Source organism: Homalodisca vitripennis, chromosome X (genome assembly GCF_021130785.1).
Source record: "Homalodisca vitripennis isolate AUS2020 chromosome X, UT_GWSS_2.1, whole genome shotgun sequence".
Classification (NCBI taxonomy): domain Eukaryota; kingdom Metazoa; phylum Arthropoda; class Insecta; order Hemiptera; family Cicadellidae; genus Homalodisca; species Homalodisca vitripennis.
The window spans coordinates 8,129,514-8,150,053 of NC_060215.1; the positions used below are offsets into that span (position 1 = coordinate 8,129,514).

General features: G+C 31.1%; 1 protein-coding gene across 5 annotated transcripts in view; it reads right to left on the reverse strand.

The window, feature by feature from the left end:
* The window catches only part of LOC124368643 (extended synaptotagmin-2), a 195,659-nt gene that overhangs the window by 71,594 nt on the left and 103,525 nt on the right, over positions 1-20,540 (reverse strand). For 3 of the 5 annotated variants that reach the window (XM_046825879.1, XM_046825883.1, XM_046825882.1), the window contains exons 9-11: positions 16,992-17,089; positions 9,075-9,123; positions 5,804-5,893 (exon numbers count right to left, since the gene is read on the reverse strand). In XM_046825879.1, coding sequence (XP_046681835.1) covers positions 5,804-5,893; positions 9,075-9,123; positions 16,992-17,089 — 237 coding nt within the window. Of the gene's footprint in view, positions 1-5,803; positions 5,894-9,074; positions 9,124-12,988; positions 13,075-16,991; positions 17,090-20,540 lie in introns of all 5 variants that reach the window. The other 2 variants (XM_046825880.1, XM_046825881.1) reach the window with 2 other exon arrangements.

Consider the following 20,540-nt stretch of genomic DNA (forward strand, 5'->3'; position numbering starts at 1 on the left):
TTTGGTTCTTGAAGCAGCTACGTGTTGTTAGCTCTGTTGCAACACAATTTACCCTACAATTACTACATTTCCAAAGTTTAATTTCACTATCTGTCCATTTTTTCAGAGACTTTTCTGGAATATTCTGACAGCCTGCATAGTGCCACATATCACAAGGGCCAGTGCATTCAATCCCTGAATATTTTACTCTGACTGTACAAGAACCATAAGGGAATTTTGTGGGCATTACAAGTTTACAAATTTAAATGTAAAAGTAAAACCCAGACAGTTAGATATGTTAGGCAAGGTCAGTGAGTCAGTCAGCAGCTTGCGTCAAGAGTGCTGAACTGGTTGTAATGAGGTCAAGCGGTAATAGTCAGTTTGACGTATGTTGGTAATTACTGCACTTGTATTCTTCATTTAAGTTATATTAGTTGATTGGTTTTGTTTTTGTTATAGATATGTTAGGCAAGGTCAGTGAGTCAGTCAGCAGCTTGCGTCAAGAGTGCTGAACTGGTTGTAATGAGGTCAAGCGGTAATAGTCAGTTTGACGTATGTTGGTAATTACTGCACTTGTATTCTTCATTTAAGTTATATTAGTTGATTGGTTTTGTTTTTGTTATAGATATGTTTCTTACATGAGAAAAATTATTTTCTTAAGCTTTAGTTATACTAGATATGATGTGGCTGTAATGATTCAGCTTGCTTGCTGAATGCTCTCAAGTAATGATATTTATAGATAATAGATATATAATCTTTCATTTGATAATATAGATTTTCCTTAATAAAATCAAATTATAAATTTTGATATTTTGCAATTTTGAACCAATTTAACTTATTAATGTGTGTATTTGATTGATGTCATCATATCTTCATATAATTTTGTTAAATATCATCCCAACATTATTTTTTAAATCTCTTTCATGTTGCACTATAAGAAAACCGAAAGCACTATGAGATCCCGCCATATCTTAAGAAAAGATTTCATATGAAGATTTTTAAAAATTACTCATTTTTACATTTAGAATATGTTCCATATTCTTTAACTCCATTGATGTTTACATAACATTTTATATAATTTTTTGCAGTTTCTTTTTACACTTCACAACAATATATGAGCATCATTAACAACAGAAAGATTTTAAATTTCTTTTAAAATATGTAAATTGTTACTGATTCATTCATGTTAATTATAATATTTACATTTATCTCTGTTATTTCTTTTTCAATGTAACTTATCCAAACAATCAAAATATCTATTATCTGTTTCTCTCCATCTCATTTTTAAATGTATTTAAATCTTGATGAAATTTCGTACATTTTCCATTAATTTCACCAAAGTCATCTACTAATCTTTAATCTGCATCTTCTAATTTTGCATCTTTATAATGTTGTTTATAATTCTCATACATTTTTTAGTTCATCAAACATTTTAATATAATCATATAAATAATCTTATACAAATTCATGAAACGGATAAATTTCTTTAGTAACAATGCTAATTTTTCTTGCTTTAAAATCTAAAACGTTTTTAACATTTTGATCATTTGAATCAATAATTTTTATGTTTTCAAATTAAAATTTTCTAATTATGGAATTTGTCCTTTAACAACATCATGTTTATCCATACTACTTTTTACTCCAACAATACTTTTTTTACTGGCTAATTTACTATTTTTCTACTGTAATTGCATCAGTTATTTCATCAGTTTTATCAATATAAGACATTTAGTTTTTAAATAAATTTTCTGCACCGATCTCAAAATTATCAAAGTATTTAAGTGCATGTTTCGTAAATTTTATTTTTGTATTTGAGTAACAAATACATCAAAAATATTTTGTGAATCGATATTTATTTAGCAATAATTTATTTATAACTTCTTTAAAACCTTTAATTTTTACAACTTCATTTAAAACAAAAACATATAAATGTGCACAAATTGGAGGGTCTTTATACTTGAAGTTGAGAATTATTGTAATATAATTTCATATTTTACCAATTCTGTTAGAGATAAAAAAATCTATATAATATTTTTAATCTTCTTGAGAATATAAATTATCTTTTGGTATATCGTTATCTGTTGACAATCTTCACAAACCTTAATTTCTTCATATTTTATATTATCAATAATTATGTCATTATGCTGAAAATTCACTAATAAATTTCCAATTATAAAACTTTATTTTTCCAATCCAAATTAAAACCAAATATGTAATCTTTTTCCCTATGAGGAAATTGTTACATATTTCACCAATTATTGTTCCAGGACTTATTGTATCATCTACTGTAGATTCTTCAACTATTTTAGGTCTAAACTGTATTGAAGATGGTAATTTTGGTAATTCAACTTCTTCAGATTCTGGTATTGAAATATCAACAATTGTTTGAACAACTGGAACCAAATGCATAATTTTTTAAATTTTAGTACAAAAATGTTCAATTTTATCCTCAATATTTTTAATGGCATAAGTTAAAGTTTGGTTTAATTTTTAAATAAATTCTTTTTCATTTTCATCAATTCTAATTTGATCTTTAAATTCTTTGACTAATTTCTTTTCCATTTTATCGAGTATTTAGCTTCTTCAGAAGTCATGTTCGCCATTTACTTAAGAAAAATGTTGAAATGTGAAAGAATAAATTGTGAAGAAGAGATCAGATTGCAGATCTCGAAACGTAGTGTTACTGATTTCTTGTTTCACTGAACAATGGCAAACGTCCGGAAAAATCCTGTTTCCTTCACAATCCTTCCATCATCAAAAATAACCTTCATACAAAGAATACAAACACATTTGTATTTGGTAGCGCTACACCAGCAATGCGACAGAGCTGCAACGTCCTCTATCTCACTTTTCATCAGGCAATCCTCGGTGTGAGTTGTTTTGTGATTACTCTAGTGATGTCTAGTGAATTACTCATATCAGAAAATAAAGCTCCTCAGTTTATAGAATTTGAGCCAATTTGACTATCACAAAATATATTGTATAGTTTGACACACGATTATCCGAGGTACTTGAGACTGACACCTCCTCGGATGCAAAAATAAAACTCGGATAGTAAGGAAGCTATGGAAGTATAAGCTTCCGTAGCTCAAAATTAATATGAAGCTCTGACACAATGCTCAGTGTGGACACACATTTTGCCGCCTACAGTAGCGTCCATCGTCCATGTTGCTCGCATCGCTTCTGCTGTCAAGCTAGGACACTGCCTTACTTGATAGCGGGCAACATGGTTCTCAACCAGACAAGTCCACAGTTACAGCATATGTAAAATTTATTGAATCGATATTACTCATTCGACAGAAATTAAAGAGTTATCGGAATTTATGTAGACCTTAACAAAGCATCTGACAAGGAGTCACACAATGGGTTGTTTGGTGTGCTTAGTGATTTTAATACAAAGGATAAGGAGTAAAAGTAGTTTATATCATACTTGAAGAATAGACAGCAGATAATTCAAATTCAATATACTTCAAATTATCCAGGAGGTAAATATAATTACATCAGAACCTTTCTATCAAACTTTTAAACAGTAAAACATGGTGTTCCACAGGGTTCTATCTTGGCCTTATTATGGAGTAAATAAAATGCCCTCTGGTCTGTTTGCCTAACAACCAGGCTTGTACTCAGACCGGCTTTTTCGGACAGTTATTCTGGGCTCGGACCCTCAGGGGGCCCGGGCAGCCCCACCAAACTTGTATGAAGGCGGATACCAGAGCCCGGTTAAATATATTTTCTGGGGCCCGCCAAAGCTGCAAACGGCCCTTCTTATGACAAATGAGAGGGGTGTGTAGCATTGAGACACTAAAAGCCATCTACTTTGTTATGGAAAATTTCCATATGTCTTAAAATTCAACATGTTCAGAGCCACAAAAAAAGAAAATTTAGAAAAAATCTACTACAACCAAAAAATGCTTTAAGAATTATTTTTACCTTAAAACAAACAGATACAGTATAGTGAAACCATACTTTTCTCAACTTTAGATTTTGAGACAAATGAGTATGATGTCATAATTATACTAATATTTTGAATCGTCAAAATTATAGTATAAGGCGAATTAGATATTTTGAATAACATAGACTGAAATTGTATTAAAAAAAACTAGTTTCACTTGCACAACATTTTTGTTCAATCTTCCTCTTAACGTTCAAATTGAGCAAATTTATGAAAAATTAAGAAAACAAACATTATTCAGTAGGCTTATCCTTGTATACTTTTATTGATTTAAAAAAAATTATGTAATATATATATATATATATATATATATATATATATATATATATGTATAATTAAATAAGTAATGACTGTTACAGCTATACCTAGTGTAAAAATTGAACATTCAATAAAAGTAAATATACATCTTTAATAATTTACCTACCCTAAAATGATTGCACAACGTCACAAGACATTTTGGGTATAAAATTAACGATTTATACATTATTCAGCATTATCAAAATTACATTGGTCCCTTCCAATTCTTTGTTTAAAGGTTATTTTTGACGATGGAAGGATTGTGAAGGAAACAGGATTTTTCCGGACATTTGCCATCGTTCAGTGAAACAAGAAAACAGTAACACTACGTTTCGAGATCTGCAATCTGATCTCTTCTTCAGGTAAAGAACTAACCTAATACATAATTACAAACTAAGTTAAAATAAACAAATCTTACTAAAGCGTTGTGGCACGCCTAAGTCAGGAATCACAACTTACATGTTGTTGTCAACTTCACTAACACTAAAGACATGCACTTAATACAAAACTATACAAAACACTAATCATTAAAACTAAACTACGGAATACAGGTCACAATGCGTCTTCACTCGTCTACTGACCACCTACGACTGACCAGAGGGACTAGCCAATGGCAATCGTGACGGCTGGCTAAAACAAGATGGCGGAAATACAAGGGAAGGGGAACAGGAATGGGCCCTTTCGTTATTATTGGTTCATGCGAGATGAACTTCTTAAAACCATATTGTGACTCCGCATTGGTTTATTACAAATATCCGATCCGTTTGATACTTTTGGTTTTCTCTTTAGTTCATTTTTTAGAATTGGCAACCAAAGCGGCCTAATCTCGACTGATGGTTGACTGATTGGTTGGTCTGCCAATTTAATGTATGTTGCCTCAATTAATTTCCTTTTGAAGAAATGTGGTTCCCGATGTATTATGTGGGCTTCATCCCAATTCATATGATGGTCTTCGGACCAACAATGGTGTGCAATTTTTGACTTTTCTGTGAAACCCTTTCTCGTGTTTTCTTTGTGTTCTTTTATCCTTACGTTTAGTGGTCTTTTTGTCTCGCCTATGTATTCCATATTGCAGCTACATTTTATACTGTAAACACAGTTTTTGGAATCCTGTGTGCCATTTTTTGGTTTTGTTTTTACGAGACTTTGTCTAAGAGTGTTGTGTGTTTTAAACGCGGTTCTAATGTTGTACTTTCTACCTACTCTTCTAATTTTCTCCGATAATCCCGGCACATAAGGGATTGACATAAACGCAAATTTATCACAATTCTGTTTTTCTGACTCAGGAATGATTCTTCTGGTTCGTTTGCACTTATTATTGCACTTATTAGGTTAGTTCTTTACCTGAAGAAGAGATCAGATTGCAGATCTCGAAACGTAGTGTTACTGTTTTCTTGTTTCACTGAACGATGGCAAATGTCCGGAAAAATCCTGTTTCCTTCACGGTCCCTTCCAAATCGGTTAAAAGGGACTCTAGTGCAGTTTTAAAATACGTTGATGTGTTCTGGGACTCTCTAAACTAGATACTTTGTCCCCTTTTAATTTGTTAAATAAGTGAATGTAGTTGAAACTTACCAACTTGAGGTCCTCTTTGTTGGAAGTGAGCTGGAGCCAAGTGAGTCGCAGATGTACCATTCCAGTCTTAGCCTCCTCCAGTGTAACCCACTGGAACCAACAAATTATATTTGTAACATTTAACCAGCTCTTTCTTTACTAGTATATGTAGATCTTAAAAAAGAATTTGACATTTAAACTTTTAAAAGTAATTATTTATGTATCACACAAACTTATGGTTGTTAAAATACAATAGTATTTGTGTGTGTTTCTTATTATCTTGTAATTTAACCTAATTAAGTGTTATTTGATGAACAAATCAATAAGTTTCAAAATTCACTGTTCTCTTTATTTACGTAGCAAGTGTGCATGTATTATACCATGCATATTACAGATATAATTAGTACCTACGTTAATGAGTCAAAACATCATATTTAGACACATGTTGTTATACATGGTCTATTCTTTAACTAACTGACGGGCATAACGTCTAAATATGTGACATAACTTGCAAATGTCATTTTAACTTGTACTTTGCCATGCCCAATTATTTCTAATCCCCAAATTAATTTTTTTCTAATTTCAAGATACATTTCTTCCCTAGAACTTCTGGTAGTATCTTGATTTTTTTTTTTTTTTTTTGTCCTGAGGGAAAAGGACGGTTTGTCCCTGTGCTTAGTCCTAAAAGGACCTTTGCACCTCCCTTACTTAAATTTGTGTCCTCTTGATTCTTGAAGATGTTCAAAGTTTTATTCCACAAAACTATGCATTATCGAACTAAAGATTTAAGGAGTTAATTCTCTATGAACAATTCACTCATTTCATTAAATAAGTAATACAGGAATATTGTAAATTTGTTACAGAATCAGGCAGAGATCTTGTTTTGCTGACAGCAAAACGGTTAGTATCAAACTAGAGACCATTTGTATACACTGGTGCAAAGTTTACTATCTGTATCCATTGCTAGAGATAATTTTTTTGTAAAAATACAAAATGGCGGATAGCGGCTGAATGACAAATTTCTCAAACAATGTCTACAGGACATTTTTTGTTTGAAATTATGAGTACTATTGACAACATTAGCCGACAGCGCACTCTTACCCTCCTTTATCCTTTATCATTTTAATATTTTATTCTCACAAAGTCATATCAATGGCTAATACAATCACAGTTTCAAGTTACATAACTGTACGCACTTCTAAAATGTATACAGGAAAATATGCTTTGAGACATATGTTCATATGAATATTTTTACTCATTTTTAAATGTAGAATAACATATAAAATTTGTTGAAACCTTTGTAAAGATATAGTTACTATTTTATCCTCTTAGCCTTTCACCCTACACACAACTGGTCCTGTTATAATAGCGCCTTTAGAACAGATCCTAATACATGTTTTTTAATAACTCTAATACGATCCCATAAAAAACAATTCATATTCAAATTCTATGCACAGGTATGGTTTGATGCACTCATCATAATAATAATAATAATTATTATATCATCAAAGATAATGAATTGTATTGTATTGAATACAATAAGAAACTATGGTCCACAATAAAATATTTTTTGTTAACACATGATATTGTTTCTTACATCAAAACACTGAACCTTCTGTTTGTGCCCACGGCACCTATGTCTCATCTTGTCTCTTTCTCCTCCTACCACGTTGCGTAGAAACTAATACGAACCATTCCGGCAAAACAGCTTCCTCATAAGGAATGATCTCTTTCTCTGTGGATATACGAGAGTCACTCTGAATGTTTTGAGATATGTGAAGAGTTTTTGTGTCAGACTTACTTAATATTAGACATGTTCAAAGTACTCCTCTGCAGCTTCAATGCACTTATGAAGTCTGATTTTTCCACTCTTTGAACGCACACAACCACTCCATTTTTAAATGCAGTCGAAATATTTATGAATCTTATAACCAATTTCGGCTTTTGAAGAAAAGTGACAACCGCACGGATGTTTTTTTTTTCAGATTGAAAAATTACCAGAAGTCTCACATAATTGTTATAGTTCAAAATTTTAATGGTTAAGTCATGAATAACTTCTGATAAGCATTGTTTGGTGTACCAACTTGCTATGGCAGTCATTTGATCCTCTAGATTAGTAGCCTTCTCCAGTCCTGTACTCCTGAACCGTGTACATTACTTTATTTACCAATCAAGAATCAAGATGATTATTGTCATCCCACATATACAATGTATTGACAGTGTCAAAGGTGTACCTTTGTCTGTAGAAATACAATAAACCTACAGACTACAAAGCACATAATTCCTAGGCTTATGCTTACATACTAAACTGCATACGGTAAAGTACAGGTCAGAAGTCTAAAAACATAAATTGTCCATACTACAACGTAACATTTCGTCAACAGAGTAAAAAGCCTTTTCTTTGAGCCATTTTAACATAACAGTTTTAAAATGTTTACAGGAAATGTCTCTAACAATCATTGTTTCTTGACCATTGTGGGGAATAGCTCGTTTTCAAACACCCACAGATAACACTCTCATCGAGCTGGCACGTCATAAAATGTGCATCTCATCACCAATGACAATTTTGGAAATAATCTGATGACCACTACTACTCAGCAGTTGGAGGGTCTGTTGGCTGACTCTCACATAATCAGATTTATGCTCATCTGTAAAATTGAGAACAAGTTCTTGTGACTTTAAACAATTTGCAATATTATTCGCACTGTCACGAGTCTAATGCCTAGGGAAGCTTTAATCATTAAAAAAGTACAGTGTACTTCCTCTTAGATCCCAGCGCACACCCGATTAACATTTTCTTTAATGACAGCGGAATGCAGCCTTCCCAAACATTTGTCTTCAAGCGAATCAAGGCCCCTTCAAAATTTCGAATTATCACTCAAAACAGTTGCATGGAATTGTGCTTCAGAGCCAAAGGCAATTTTGAGACGTTCGACAACCTCCTCTTTGAGACTAGAGCACCTTACAATCTTCAAAAATCAGAGCCCAAAAATGCTCTCTCGATAATTCTATCACTCACAATATTGATCTTTCTGAACAGACAACACAAGTACAATGGTGAACCCAAGTTTCTGTCTATACAGATAAGCACTGATACATGATACAATTATTGCAATATCTATTGTCTGACACTATCTCAAAACTTTCGAAGTGACCCTTGTTTTTAAAATCAGTTCTATTATTTTATAACACCATCTTGTATAAACATTTCATGTTTTCATTTAATTTCAAATATATGTAGCCTTAGTTACATGTTAACATTATATGATAAAATATTAAAATTGCAACTTACAGTGTCTAGTATGCCTTTCTTTGTCACACCGTGGACTTCTACTGAAGCTCTAGAAAAAATACAACAGACTACATTAGAACCACGAACAAATACCACAATATGCATTTTATTTAATCAGTACTAAAATTAAATAGCACTTTGAAAACATTTAAAAAATAAATTTTAAAAGGTAACACCATTTTAGTGTAATTTAGCCATAACAAAAATTATAAATGTCTAAGATGTTCAATAACTGATGCTACTGTACTTATTCAATGATGTAGTAGAGACTTTCATTGCAAGCCTGGGTTGTGGGAAATAAACTGTTTTTAATGCCCTTAAGCCTGTGATATATTGTTTAAACTTTGCACAATTATGGAAGATTAGTTTCTTGTAATAACACTAGTGTTAAAAGTACTAACAATTGCAATGATATGTCTCGTACTACAGTACAAATAAAAAAATGTTAAAACCTATATTTTTAGCAATATGACATTCATGAAATACAATACAAACTTGCTTTACATAATTGGCATTCTATTTAAGACTTTAAAATGTAACAAACTAATTGCTACACATCTTATTATTACAATACTGTTTACATTTAATAACTAATTGATTTGTAAGGACACTGGAAAATATTTAAGTATTCTAGTTAATACAAAATTTAACCTAATATGAGAAAAAAACACTCATTAAAAAGAGTGTTCATCTGGTAAAAGAGAACACTTATTTTTCAAAACCCACTTTATTTTAAAATATTTTCTATTTTATTCTACTTATGTTTTTCATAGGTTATAAGAATACTTTTTTTAATTTGTGTACTTTTTTATCACTGTAAATATTCCTTTACACTTAAATGATTTGTGTGTGCCTGTACGTATTCCTTCATATTCAAAAATGACAAATGATAATGATTAATAATGTTAAATTTGGTTTAGTAAAGATTGAAGACCTATAGTATTTATTTTCACTTTATCAGAATATATAAAAGTGTTTAACAGTGTAAATTTATGAGGAAAAAAATGCAGTTACCACAAATTGAATAATGTAATCAAGTACCTTCACTTCAGATATCCAATTCGATACAATATTCACATACTCGGACGTGCCAGTTGTTCACAAAACTAGGGTTGCACGATATATCTAGGGCGTGGCGGTTAAAGGGTTAACAGCTGACCGCTTTAATAAGATTTGTTGAACAAAGAAGGCAAAATTCTCTGCAGTTTAGTTATGACCGTCTATAGAATTTCTAAACAAAAACCAATCTATATTAGAGATCCCATTTTAAAATGGCCAAATCTTAAATTGAAAAATTTTAATTACGACTCAACAAAATGTTTAAGTAGTTTATCAATGCCTTACAGTATTATTTTTTATACTTATTAACCTCCAGTAAGCGCACAGGCTACACGATAAGTCACGGAAGTGGAGATATGCTGCCTCTAGCAATATACGTCGTGCTTAAAACAGCAGCTGTCTGAGGTGTTTTGAGTGCAGCACCGGGAGCTGTCTGAAGTGATTTGAGTGCAGCATCGGAAGCTGTCTGAAATGTTTTGAGTGCAGCACCAGCAGGTGTCTGAAGTGTTTTGAGTGCAGCACCGGCCGCTGTCTGAAGTGTTTTGAGTTCAGCATCGGAAGCTGTCTGAAATGTATTGAGTGCAGCATCGGAAGTTGTCTGAAGTGTTTTGAGTGCAGCATCGGCAGGTATCTGAAGTGTTTTGAGTGCAGCACCACCGGGAGCTGTCTGAAGTGTTTTGAGTGCAGTATCGGAAAGCTGTCCGACATGTTTTGGATGCAGCATCGGCAGGTATCTGAAGTGTTTTGAGTACAGCACCGGAAGCTGTCTGAAGTGTTTTGAGTGCAGCACTGGGAGCTGTCTGAAGTGATTTCAGTGCAGCATCAGAAGCTGTCTGAAGTGTTTTGAGTGCAGCATCGGAAGCTGTCTGAAGTGTTTTGAGTGCAGCATCGGACGCTGTCTGAAGTGTTTTGAGTGCAGCACCAGCAGCTGTCTGAAATGTTTTGAGTGTAACACTGGCAGCTGTTTAAAATGTTTTCCGTGCAGCATTGACAGCTGTTTTAAGTGTTTGGAGTGCAGCACTTGTCCTACTAATAAATTTATATATGCAATATTTTTCTCATTTAAATTTTCATAATTTAGTTTGTTATTGAGCGTTTAATTTATGTTGCTGTTTTGTTTGTAAATTAAACATTATGTAAGTTACATTAAAAATCTTTTATATCAAAGGGGGATAAGTAAACTTTTTTTATTAGACAATAGACAATAGACAATAGACAAAAATTCTTTATTAACATGCTCATTGAGAACAGTATTAGCGTCATAGTAAACACTACAAGTGTTTTTTTTTACAAAATATAAAGTATTATTCAACAAAGAAATTTTAAATTTAATACACCATCATTTTATATTATAACAAAGGTTTCATTTGAAAAAAATTTTACTATTCATAGCATTGGCTGATGTAAATTTTTATAGCCTTTTGATTTAAGTGTCAAATAATAAATAAACTGGAAATAGTTATAAATAAACTATTGTGTTATAATTAAACTATTTAGTTATAAATAACTAAAGTGTTCACAATCAAATTTCTCTATCTACACAATGTTTCAAAGTTATTTCTTATCCTAAAAACCATTAAAGTTATAAAACAGTAAAGATTCACAATTTCTTACTAAGAAATATTTGTAAACTGACAAGTTTTTAGTATGAATATGTTTGTAAATAATATTTGATTCCTATGTTATTTAAAATTGCACAAATTCATTTGGAAATAGTATGAGGTCAGTTACAAGTTTCAAATATTTAAAAACATTGAAAAGTACCTTTATTAAAAACAAACCATAACAATGGGTTACTAGAGGGTTCGTGGACTCATAAATTTTTAATTGCAAACCACTGTCTAAGCTTTTCAAGTAAATTACTTGATTCTTCGATTATCACCTTATCAATAACAACAATTTAAAATGTGAATATTCCAAATACTAATTGTAATTATTTGTTAGTACTATTTGTAAGAAATAATGTTATTCAAAAATTACAAACTACACACGCATGCACAAGCTATTTATAGATTTTCATAAAAAACTAAATCAGTATTTTTCATATTTACTTTTATAATACATGACACAGAAAGAAAACATATAAAAACTTACTTAATAATTGGCTTTTATACAGCACATACATACATTTGTCCAGTATTAAAAGTAATTTGATGTTTTAGACATATGTTACATACCAAATATTTTATTGTACAGATATTTTCAGAGAAAATTGATGTTTTTATTAAAAAAAAAATAATTTGGTTTTCATAAGTCATTTGCTAGTGAAGTACTAAAATAGCAAAGTAAAAAATTTAATTTTGTAAGACATTTCAATGACACTATTAAAATCTAATAATGTTGAATGGAATCTTATTAGAATTATTTTCAGAAATAAATATGTGTTTTGTTTAATTTTCTACTGTAAAAAGTCCAAACTATGTTTTATGCGAGCTATAGAAACAATGAAAAACCTTGGGCACAGTATGATCCTGATTCTATTATTGTCAAAAATATATCAATTATTACAGAAAAATACTAAATATCAAATTTAAACTGAGTGGATGAAATCTCAAATGTCATGATTAAATTTATCTATAACCTCATCGAGTGTTAAATACACAGTAGAAGGTTACACAACTGTTAAAGTAAGATTGCCATAACGCACAAGGTTAAACTGCCAAGGTTCATATAGTAATTCACCTCAATATCGTTTTTATGGCAATTATATGATAATATTGTGTAAAACTATTCTTCAACTCAATTAGGCTCACTCAGATCATACTGTACAGAAAGAGTTCGGGGAAGAGAGGCATACATAGATCCAAGGAAATGTTACTCGTATTAAAATTAAAAGAAAAAGCAGAGATGAATACCTGCCAAGAGCATCATCATTAGCAGCGTTATCTTTGTCAAAGACCTTGGCAACGAGAATTTGTCCGAGAACTTCCTCCACCACAAACTACAACATGAAACACAGCTGCACACCAAGCTATAGAGAAGAGCTGGATGGGAGCGTGTTGCGCTGATGTCACTTCACTCCTTCATGTGTCAGAGGCTCGCAAGTGTTAGGTTTAGTAGTGAAGTGATATGATTAGCAAAAGCTCAACATCTTTGTCAATCAGATATCTACTACATGTTTAAAAATCAATGCAAAACTGGCTTTTGTAGAAGATGTACAATTTAATTTCAAAATTTATGTAAATCAATAAGTTTTGATATTTGTAGGATTTTTTTATATGTGTCTCATATATCATTTAATGGGAGTGATAAAATATTTCTTTGGAGTGTGAAGTTTATAATCATCCATTGTTTTTGTTTGAAGCAAATTTTGAAAAACCAACAATGACTTAAATGTTTATTATTGTTATGAATCTCAAACAAGCAATATCAGAAGTAGGAGACAAGAACTGTACAATTTTAATGAATATTTAGACATATCTACCTGTATAATTTCTGCACAAATCAAAATACTGCATTATTAGCAAATGTAAAACGAGTAGCATAAAATGAATATGTAGACATATCTACTCATACAATTTCTGCAGAAATCAAAATACCGCACTATAAAGAAATGTACAACTATGAGTAGCATATGTAATGAATAGAACGGTAAATCACCAAAGTGTAAGTTTAATACATAGTTTAATGAAATGACAATTTATTTACTACAAAAACCACTAAGTAGTTATTGCTGTCTGCTTTGTCTAATGCTAAATTAATATACTTCAACAGCAGAAAAAGGACAAAATTCTGTATGCAGATCTAATTGTTAACAATTTCCATAACGGAAATATGAAATTTCAGTACCTGATTCTTTACTTGGGTAAAGGAGATGATAACCTAGATGAACTTACTCACCTTCTAAATGGAGGTGTAATAAACGTTAATATTCACATACATAGCCTTTTACATATATTTTGTGTTGTTATTCCTCACTACAATAATACAACATTGTTACCTTAGTAAGTGTTCTTATCTGGATATTTTTTCATTCACTTGAAAAAGAGATCAGTGCTAAAAACTCTGTTTCAGTTAATTCCTATATGTGCATAACCTATATGGCAATATACCATGTTCTTTAATCCAATTTGCAAGAATCAACTACAAAGCAGGCAAATTGCATACTTTTATATTCCGTGATAAAATTGTATGCTTTCATAAGATAATATTACTTATGCCATAAAGTAAATTCTCATTCTTCATACAATATTTCTAATTATAATTAGTAACCAAACATGTGGAAAGTGATATGCTCTGATTATCCCATATCATAGCTGACAGTGCATCATGATTCATTTTTTAATAACATAAAAAAATATTGTAAAAATATTTAGTTTTTGCAAGTTATCAATCGTCAATTTTTAATGCTTTTTCAAATATTAAAATAATTTATTTTACACTACCACAATAAATTGAACATCATATATATATATATATATATATATATATATATATATATATATATATTGTTTACTTAAACAAATTTTCAACACTCATAACAATACACTTAAAACTCCTTAAATAAATTTGGTTCAGGCATTAAATTAAAACTATAAACATTTTAATAATTGCAGTATATTGTTTTGAACAAATTTTTATTTTTACGAAAATGTGATTGGATTTAGACCACGGTATAGAATGAATAACCTCCAAAGGCTCAGTTCGAAGAATGAGGTAAATAAAACTATTGAAAATAGGGCATCTAAGCTAAAACTGCAGTCGAAGTTGCTCAGTAACAAAGTGCACTGACTGGCCTCAATAATAAAATACAGTGACTGGCCTCAGTAACAAAGTACACTGACTGGCCTCAATAACAAAATACAGTGACTTGCCTAAATAACAAAATACAGTGACTGGCCTCAGTAACAATTACACTGACTGGCCTCAGTAACAATTACACTGACTGGCCTCAGTAACAATTACACTGACTGGCCTCAGTAACAATTACACTGACTGGCCTCAGTAACAATTACACTGACTGGCCTCAGTAACAATTACACTGACTGGCCTCAGTAACAATTACACTGACTGGCTTTAATTACAAAATACAGTGACTTGCATCACTAACAAAATACAGTGACTAGCCTCAGTAACAATTACACTGACTGGCCTCAGTAACAATTACACTGACTGGCCTCAGTAACAATTACACTGACTGGCCTCAGTAACAATTACACTGACTGGCCTCAGTAACAGACTGGCCTCTGTGTAACACAATAAAACATAATAGGGGAATAATATTCTGACTGCTTTCCAAAATGGACAGTAAAGAAGAAAAAACATGTCAACATGAACATGTAGAAAAAAACGTTTAGAAAGCAAAAATGCAAATTCAAAAATACTGTATGCTCTAACTTAAACTCATTATATGATTACCTTGGCAAATAGCTATATAACTGTTGGCACGTTTGAGAATCACATACATGCAGACGTAGCAAACCAGTCAACTTTCAATGTCAAAGCACTATGGTAATGTTTAGTGGTGACAGAGTTTAGAAAATACCATGCTTTCAACATATTTAGCTGTGATTATGGTAAATTAGCTTAATTTTAAACATGTCAGAATTTTATAGAAAAGTATAGAAATGATTTGTTAAAAATATTTTGTAATTATTAAAGCATAGATTTTATTGTTCAAAAAACATTTTCAAGTTATGATTTTACAAAATTTTTCAGAAATATCTACAATAAATGTAGTCAATAAAATTATCAGGGGCTTTCACAGAATCTTTATCAAAGAGATTTGTAATGTAAATTTAATGTTGTTATTTTAATAATAATACTTCATTCACATTAATAAAAATCAAACATGATCCAACACAATTTAAGTGAGTGAAAAGATAGATATGGTATTAACAGTAATTTGAGTCCTTGCAAATACAAGTATTACTATACTTCTACTATAGCCTTCATAGCATATACTGTGACTGTTACAAGCAATGTGGCAATCACTTTACGCAATTTAATCACAGAAATTCAAGTGTACACATTTAATATGATACTGTCTTTCTTTGAAAAACCCTAACAAAATATTAAGTGCTATTTATCAAATTTCATCACACCTGGTAATGCAAGCATTGCTTCTGAGGTTAAATTTTTGTCATTTATTCCTTTAAAATTTTTATTTTATTAATTTACAATTAAAATCTTTCAAAATAGATAAGGGTTGTTTAACATACACCTCCCTTGTTACTATGTAAGTAATTAAGGAAATAAAAGTAATTTAAAATGATATCTTATTTATTAAAATTGTAAATGAGTTTTCAATTTCATCCTAACATTTTAAACATAAACAGATATTACTTATGCAAAATCTTCCGCTTACTTAAGTCTTTTTATTAAAAATTCTCATTATCCTAAACATTTTCTTATGAATATTGTAATTTTACAAACATTTTACTCATGACAACTTCCATTAGGTTTTAGTCTAATTTGATAAGTTTATTAAAACTAGTTACACTATTAGTATTTTAAAGAACTAATTGCTTTACTTTTATATGTACACGTTTATACTGTTTCAGGTAAACGATAATTCTGCTGTGATGATATTCAGCAAGCAATGGTTTAAAAATGGTGAACAAAAAGGTTGTAAATAAAGTCAAGCTGAATTATATCCAACACGATTCCCACTAAAAACTGTTGTTTTGATGATCAACCAAAAAAAAAAAACTATTGACAATTCTTAAAAAATCACACAACAGTCAAAAATACCTCTACAAAAATCACAAAATAAATTTATGAACATTGAACTTACTTTGACCAGTTCAAGCAAGCAAATAACAATTTTATTACAGTTTTAAATCGGAAACGCTAAACAAAAACTCATAAACACTTGGTTATTGAAACACAGAATTTTCAGCACACTCTTCAAAATACCTGCCCAAAAAATCATCATTTTGATATCCAGGGAAGCCGGGATCCCAGTCCCAGCATTCGAAGGTCACGGATTGTACCTTATGTGCAGTAATTTCAGCCTGGGACACGGCAGTACAACACATATAAACATTCTGCTCCATTACTTCACAACTTTCCTACTACTTATGTATTACGAATGGCCTCTCTAGGCAAGCATCGCAGTGTCCAGTGTTATCGGTGGTTTCAGCAGGAAAGATAATGTTCGGTTACAATCATTATTTTGTGAAACCTGAACTACTTGCTCCTCACTGTTTATCCTGGTAGAATTAAATCAGTGTTCTGCGTTAAAATGTTGCTTCCTAGTTAGTAAAATCCAGCTGAAGCTGCCGTGATAACAGCTAATGTAAGTGTAATGAATGTGTGTAAGAAACTTCTGTAATTATACTACAAGAACAATGGCGGACAGAAACTGAGAGGTTGGTAAGTTATCTGAGATAACATGCAGCAGAATGTATTGGAATAATAGGATTTAAGTAAAATTGTTGCTTTAAAATTTTTAAACAGAACAATGAACCTTGTCATGAATCCATCAGAGCACTGGTTTTGCACAAATCCAACATGACCTTCTTAACTTTATGCTCCATGATCTTTTTTTTTGTTTTACCAAATCAAATACAACATGAAATAAAGAATGTTTGGCTTGAAAGAGGTAGAGTTTCTGTAAATCCGATGTGACAAAAAAAGAGGAAAATCAAAACTTCTCCAAAAAAAATTATAATAATCCCATCCAAAATTTTAAGGTGACTGCACTGAACTTGAAATTAGATATAAACGGTTACATCCAGAAGAATTGCATAGTGTGCTACTTCGGGAATTTTAAAATATCTACTCCTATTTTAATGCCCGATTTTTATTATTTAAAATGTGCTTTCCCCTAAATAACTTCCGAATTCTACTAGATTTCGCTTAGGAAATGTATATTGTTGTTATTTCATGTAAATGGTTAATATTTTAATCTTAAATATTTTTTATACGAGTAATGAGCATTTTATGGCTCTATATAAACATTCTATGTACAAACACAATTTAGGTGTATTCATACATTTTTGAAAAATCCAATACATACAAGCTTCACATTTTTATGAGGAATAACAAAACATAATAAGTTTTATAAGAGCGTAAAGGGGTTCTCATTATAAATTATTTCATAAATACTTTAATAACACATACAATTCAAGAGTGAAATAAAATTGTTGTTATGAATAAATCAATTTTATGACAAAACAAACTATCTATTAAAAAATACAACAAAGAACATATGCAATTTTTTGTAGCCTATAAATGTGTCAGTCTAGCCGATAAAAGTGTTTATTGTTTACTATAAGAATATCATAAGTTTTATATATAAATATCCTTAAACTATAATCAACAACAAGAAATTTAAAACGTGTAAATAGTATAAAGAATACAAAAAGTAGCTTTACATGAGATAAATTCGCCGGTCCCGCAGAGCTACAGTAAATATATTTACATTTAGTGTAAAACTCTTTGACTACGGGGACTGAAGTTTGGTCCTGCCCTTTGATGTTTCATATTCATTGAATTGATATTTAGTGAATTTAAGTGTTTCAAGAACTGACATATCGATTGGTGGATAAACTTTAAAAGGCAAATACAACAATCTTAAACCAGTTTAAAAAATTCTGACAACTTAATAAGTCCTTAAAGAATTTTAAATGAACATGCGAGTTTGTCCTACATGAGGTGTTAAGAGTATCCTTCACTTATCTACTGTAGTGTACGTAGATCTAAGGTATACTCGTGTGTTTACAGTATTGACTCACAGTGTCTTATTTGTCACTCATTTTAGTGTGTTCATCACCATGCCTTTTAATTGCCTATTTTTCCCTTATACGATTTTACATATTTGAAACCACTTCTCATGTTTTGGCATTTGAACAAATAACAATAGCAAACAGTTGTGACCTTGTTATCCTTTCCAGATGGACTGTAAAATAATACATAGAACAAATCTATTTGGTTAATACTTTGTATACAAGGTTTTTCTAATTATGGCAATCGTAGTCCTGATAAAACTGCTAATTAATTTGTATGGCACCAGTTTTAATTCTGGCACAAGATATTGAAAAGTATTTTATAGCTTATTGTCAAGAATATTATGGTGAAAGTGTAAGCCTTCATACTACTCTAACATTATGAGAACAAACTGTTCAAATATACTGCGTGAGATGCAAGATAAAATCATTTTACAACACCATGTTGTGACTTAAAGCACAAATCGTGTGACAACATTTCATGCTTCGTGCGAGTGCAGTTATTTGCCTACATACTAAATAGGTAATGATGCGCAGTATGACAACAAACACCACATGCACTCACACTCATCATATTTATTTTATGTTGATAAAAAAATCACGTTTATCTGAATGTAAGATATAAAATATTAATTACAAACATATAAACCAAGCACAATGGTCAAAGTAATTTATTTTAATGAAAAAGTATGAACTATATACATACTGCACATCACTAACCATTACATTGTGACTACTCACTAATTGTCAATCACCAGTCACCATCTCTAAAACATGCTGGTAGACTATTCTCTGTACTAGACTATATATACACTTCTCTATTACTCTTACACGTAGCGATATTTACCTAGAGAGAACCTGAGGATCTGTACAGTTTAGGGAAATATCTGAGCTGATAAATTACCAAAAAATTACTCACAGTGTTTCAAGTTGTATTACTTGATTTGTTTATTAGTTATGATACGATATTTAAACCGTAACAATTTTTCAATGATGTAAGTATGATACCTGCAATGCCTTGGGAGGGAATAAAACCACATATTCTTCCATCAACCTTTCTTGTGTTTTCAAGAGGCCACAATGCCTCTAAAACCATAACTTGAACACTTTTAGGAATTAAAGAGGATGGGCATGAAACTGAAATGCTGATATCAACAAATGTTGTTGAGTAATTATTGGAGTTATTAGGAAAATACACGACTACAAAAGGATTGTAGGATTGCAGATCAGAAAGCCAGCAATTTGGGACAAATTTACAAGAGTGTAGTCTCATTTTGACAGATAGAACGCATGGTTTCATTTTTTCCCAAAGATTTGAGAAACCTCTGTCTTAAGATCCTGATTACTGTATCTGTATAAAGAACCCTCTCTCAGGCTAAATTTCAACACTTCAAAATATAACAAACTCATTTGAAGAGTTTTCGTTCAGTAGCTATTATTTCTTGACTCATCACTATAAAAGCAAAAATAAAATTTATATATATATATGTATATATATATACAGGGTGATTCATGAAGTTCTCCGCCCCCACTTCTACAGCACATTGTACTAGTAAAAATAATGAAAAAATGTTATATAAACATAGGTCCGAAAAACGCTTCGTTAGCGAGTTACAGCTAGCGAAAGATTTTCGCCTGATATTCCTGGGTAAAGAGTAAAATAAAGCCATACTGAACTTTTGGAAAGGAAAGGTTAATTAAGTAAGAAATATCGTGGATTCTTATGTATTTTTTT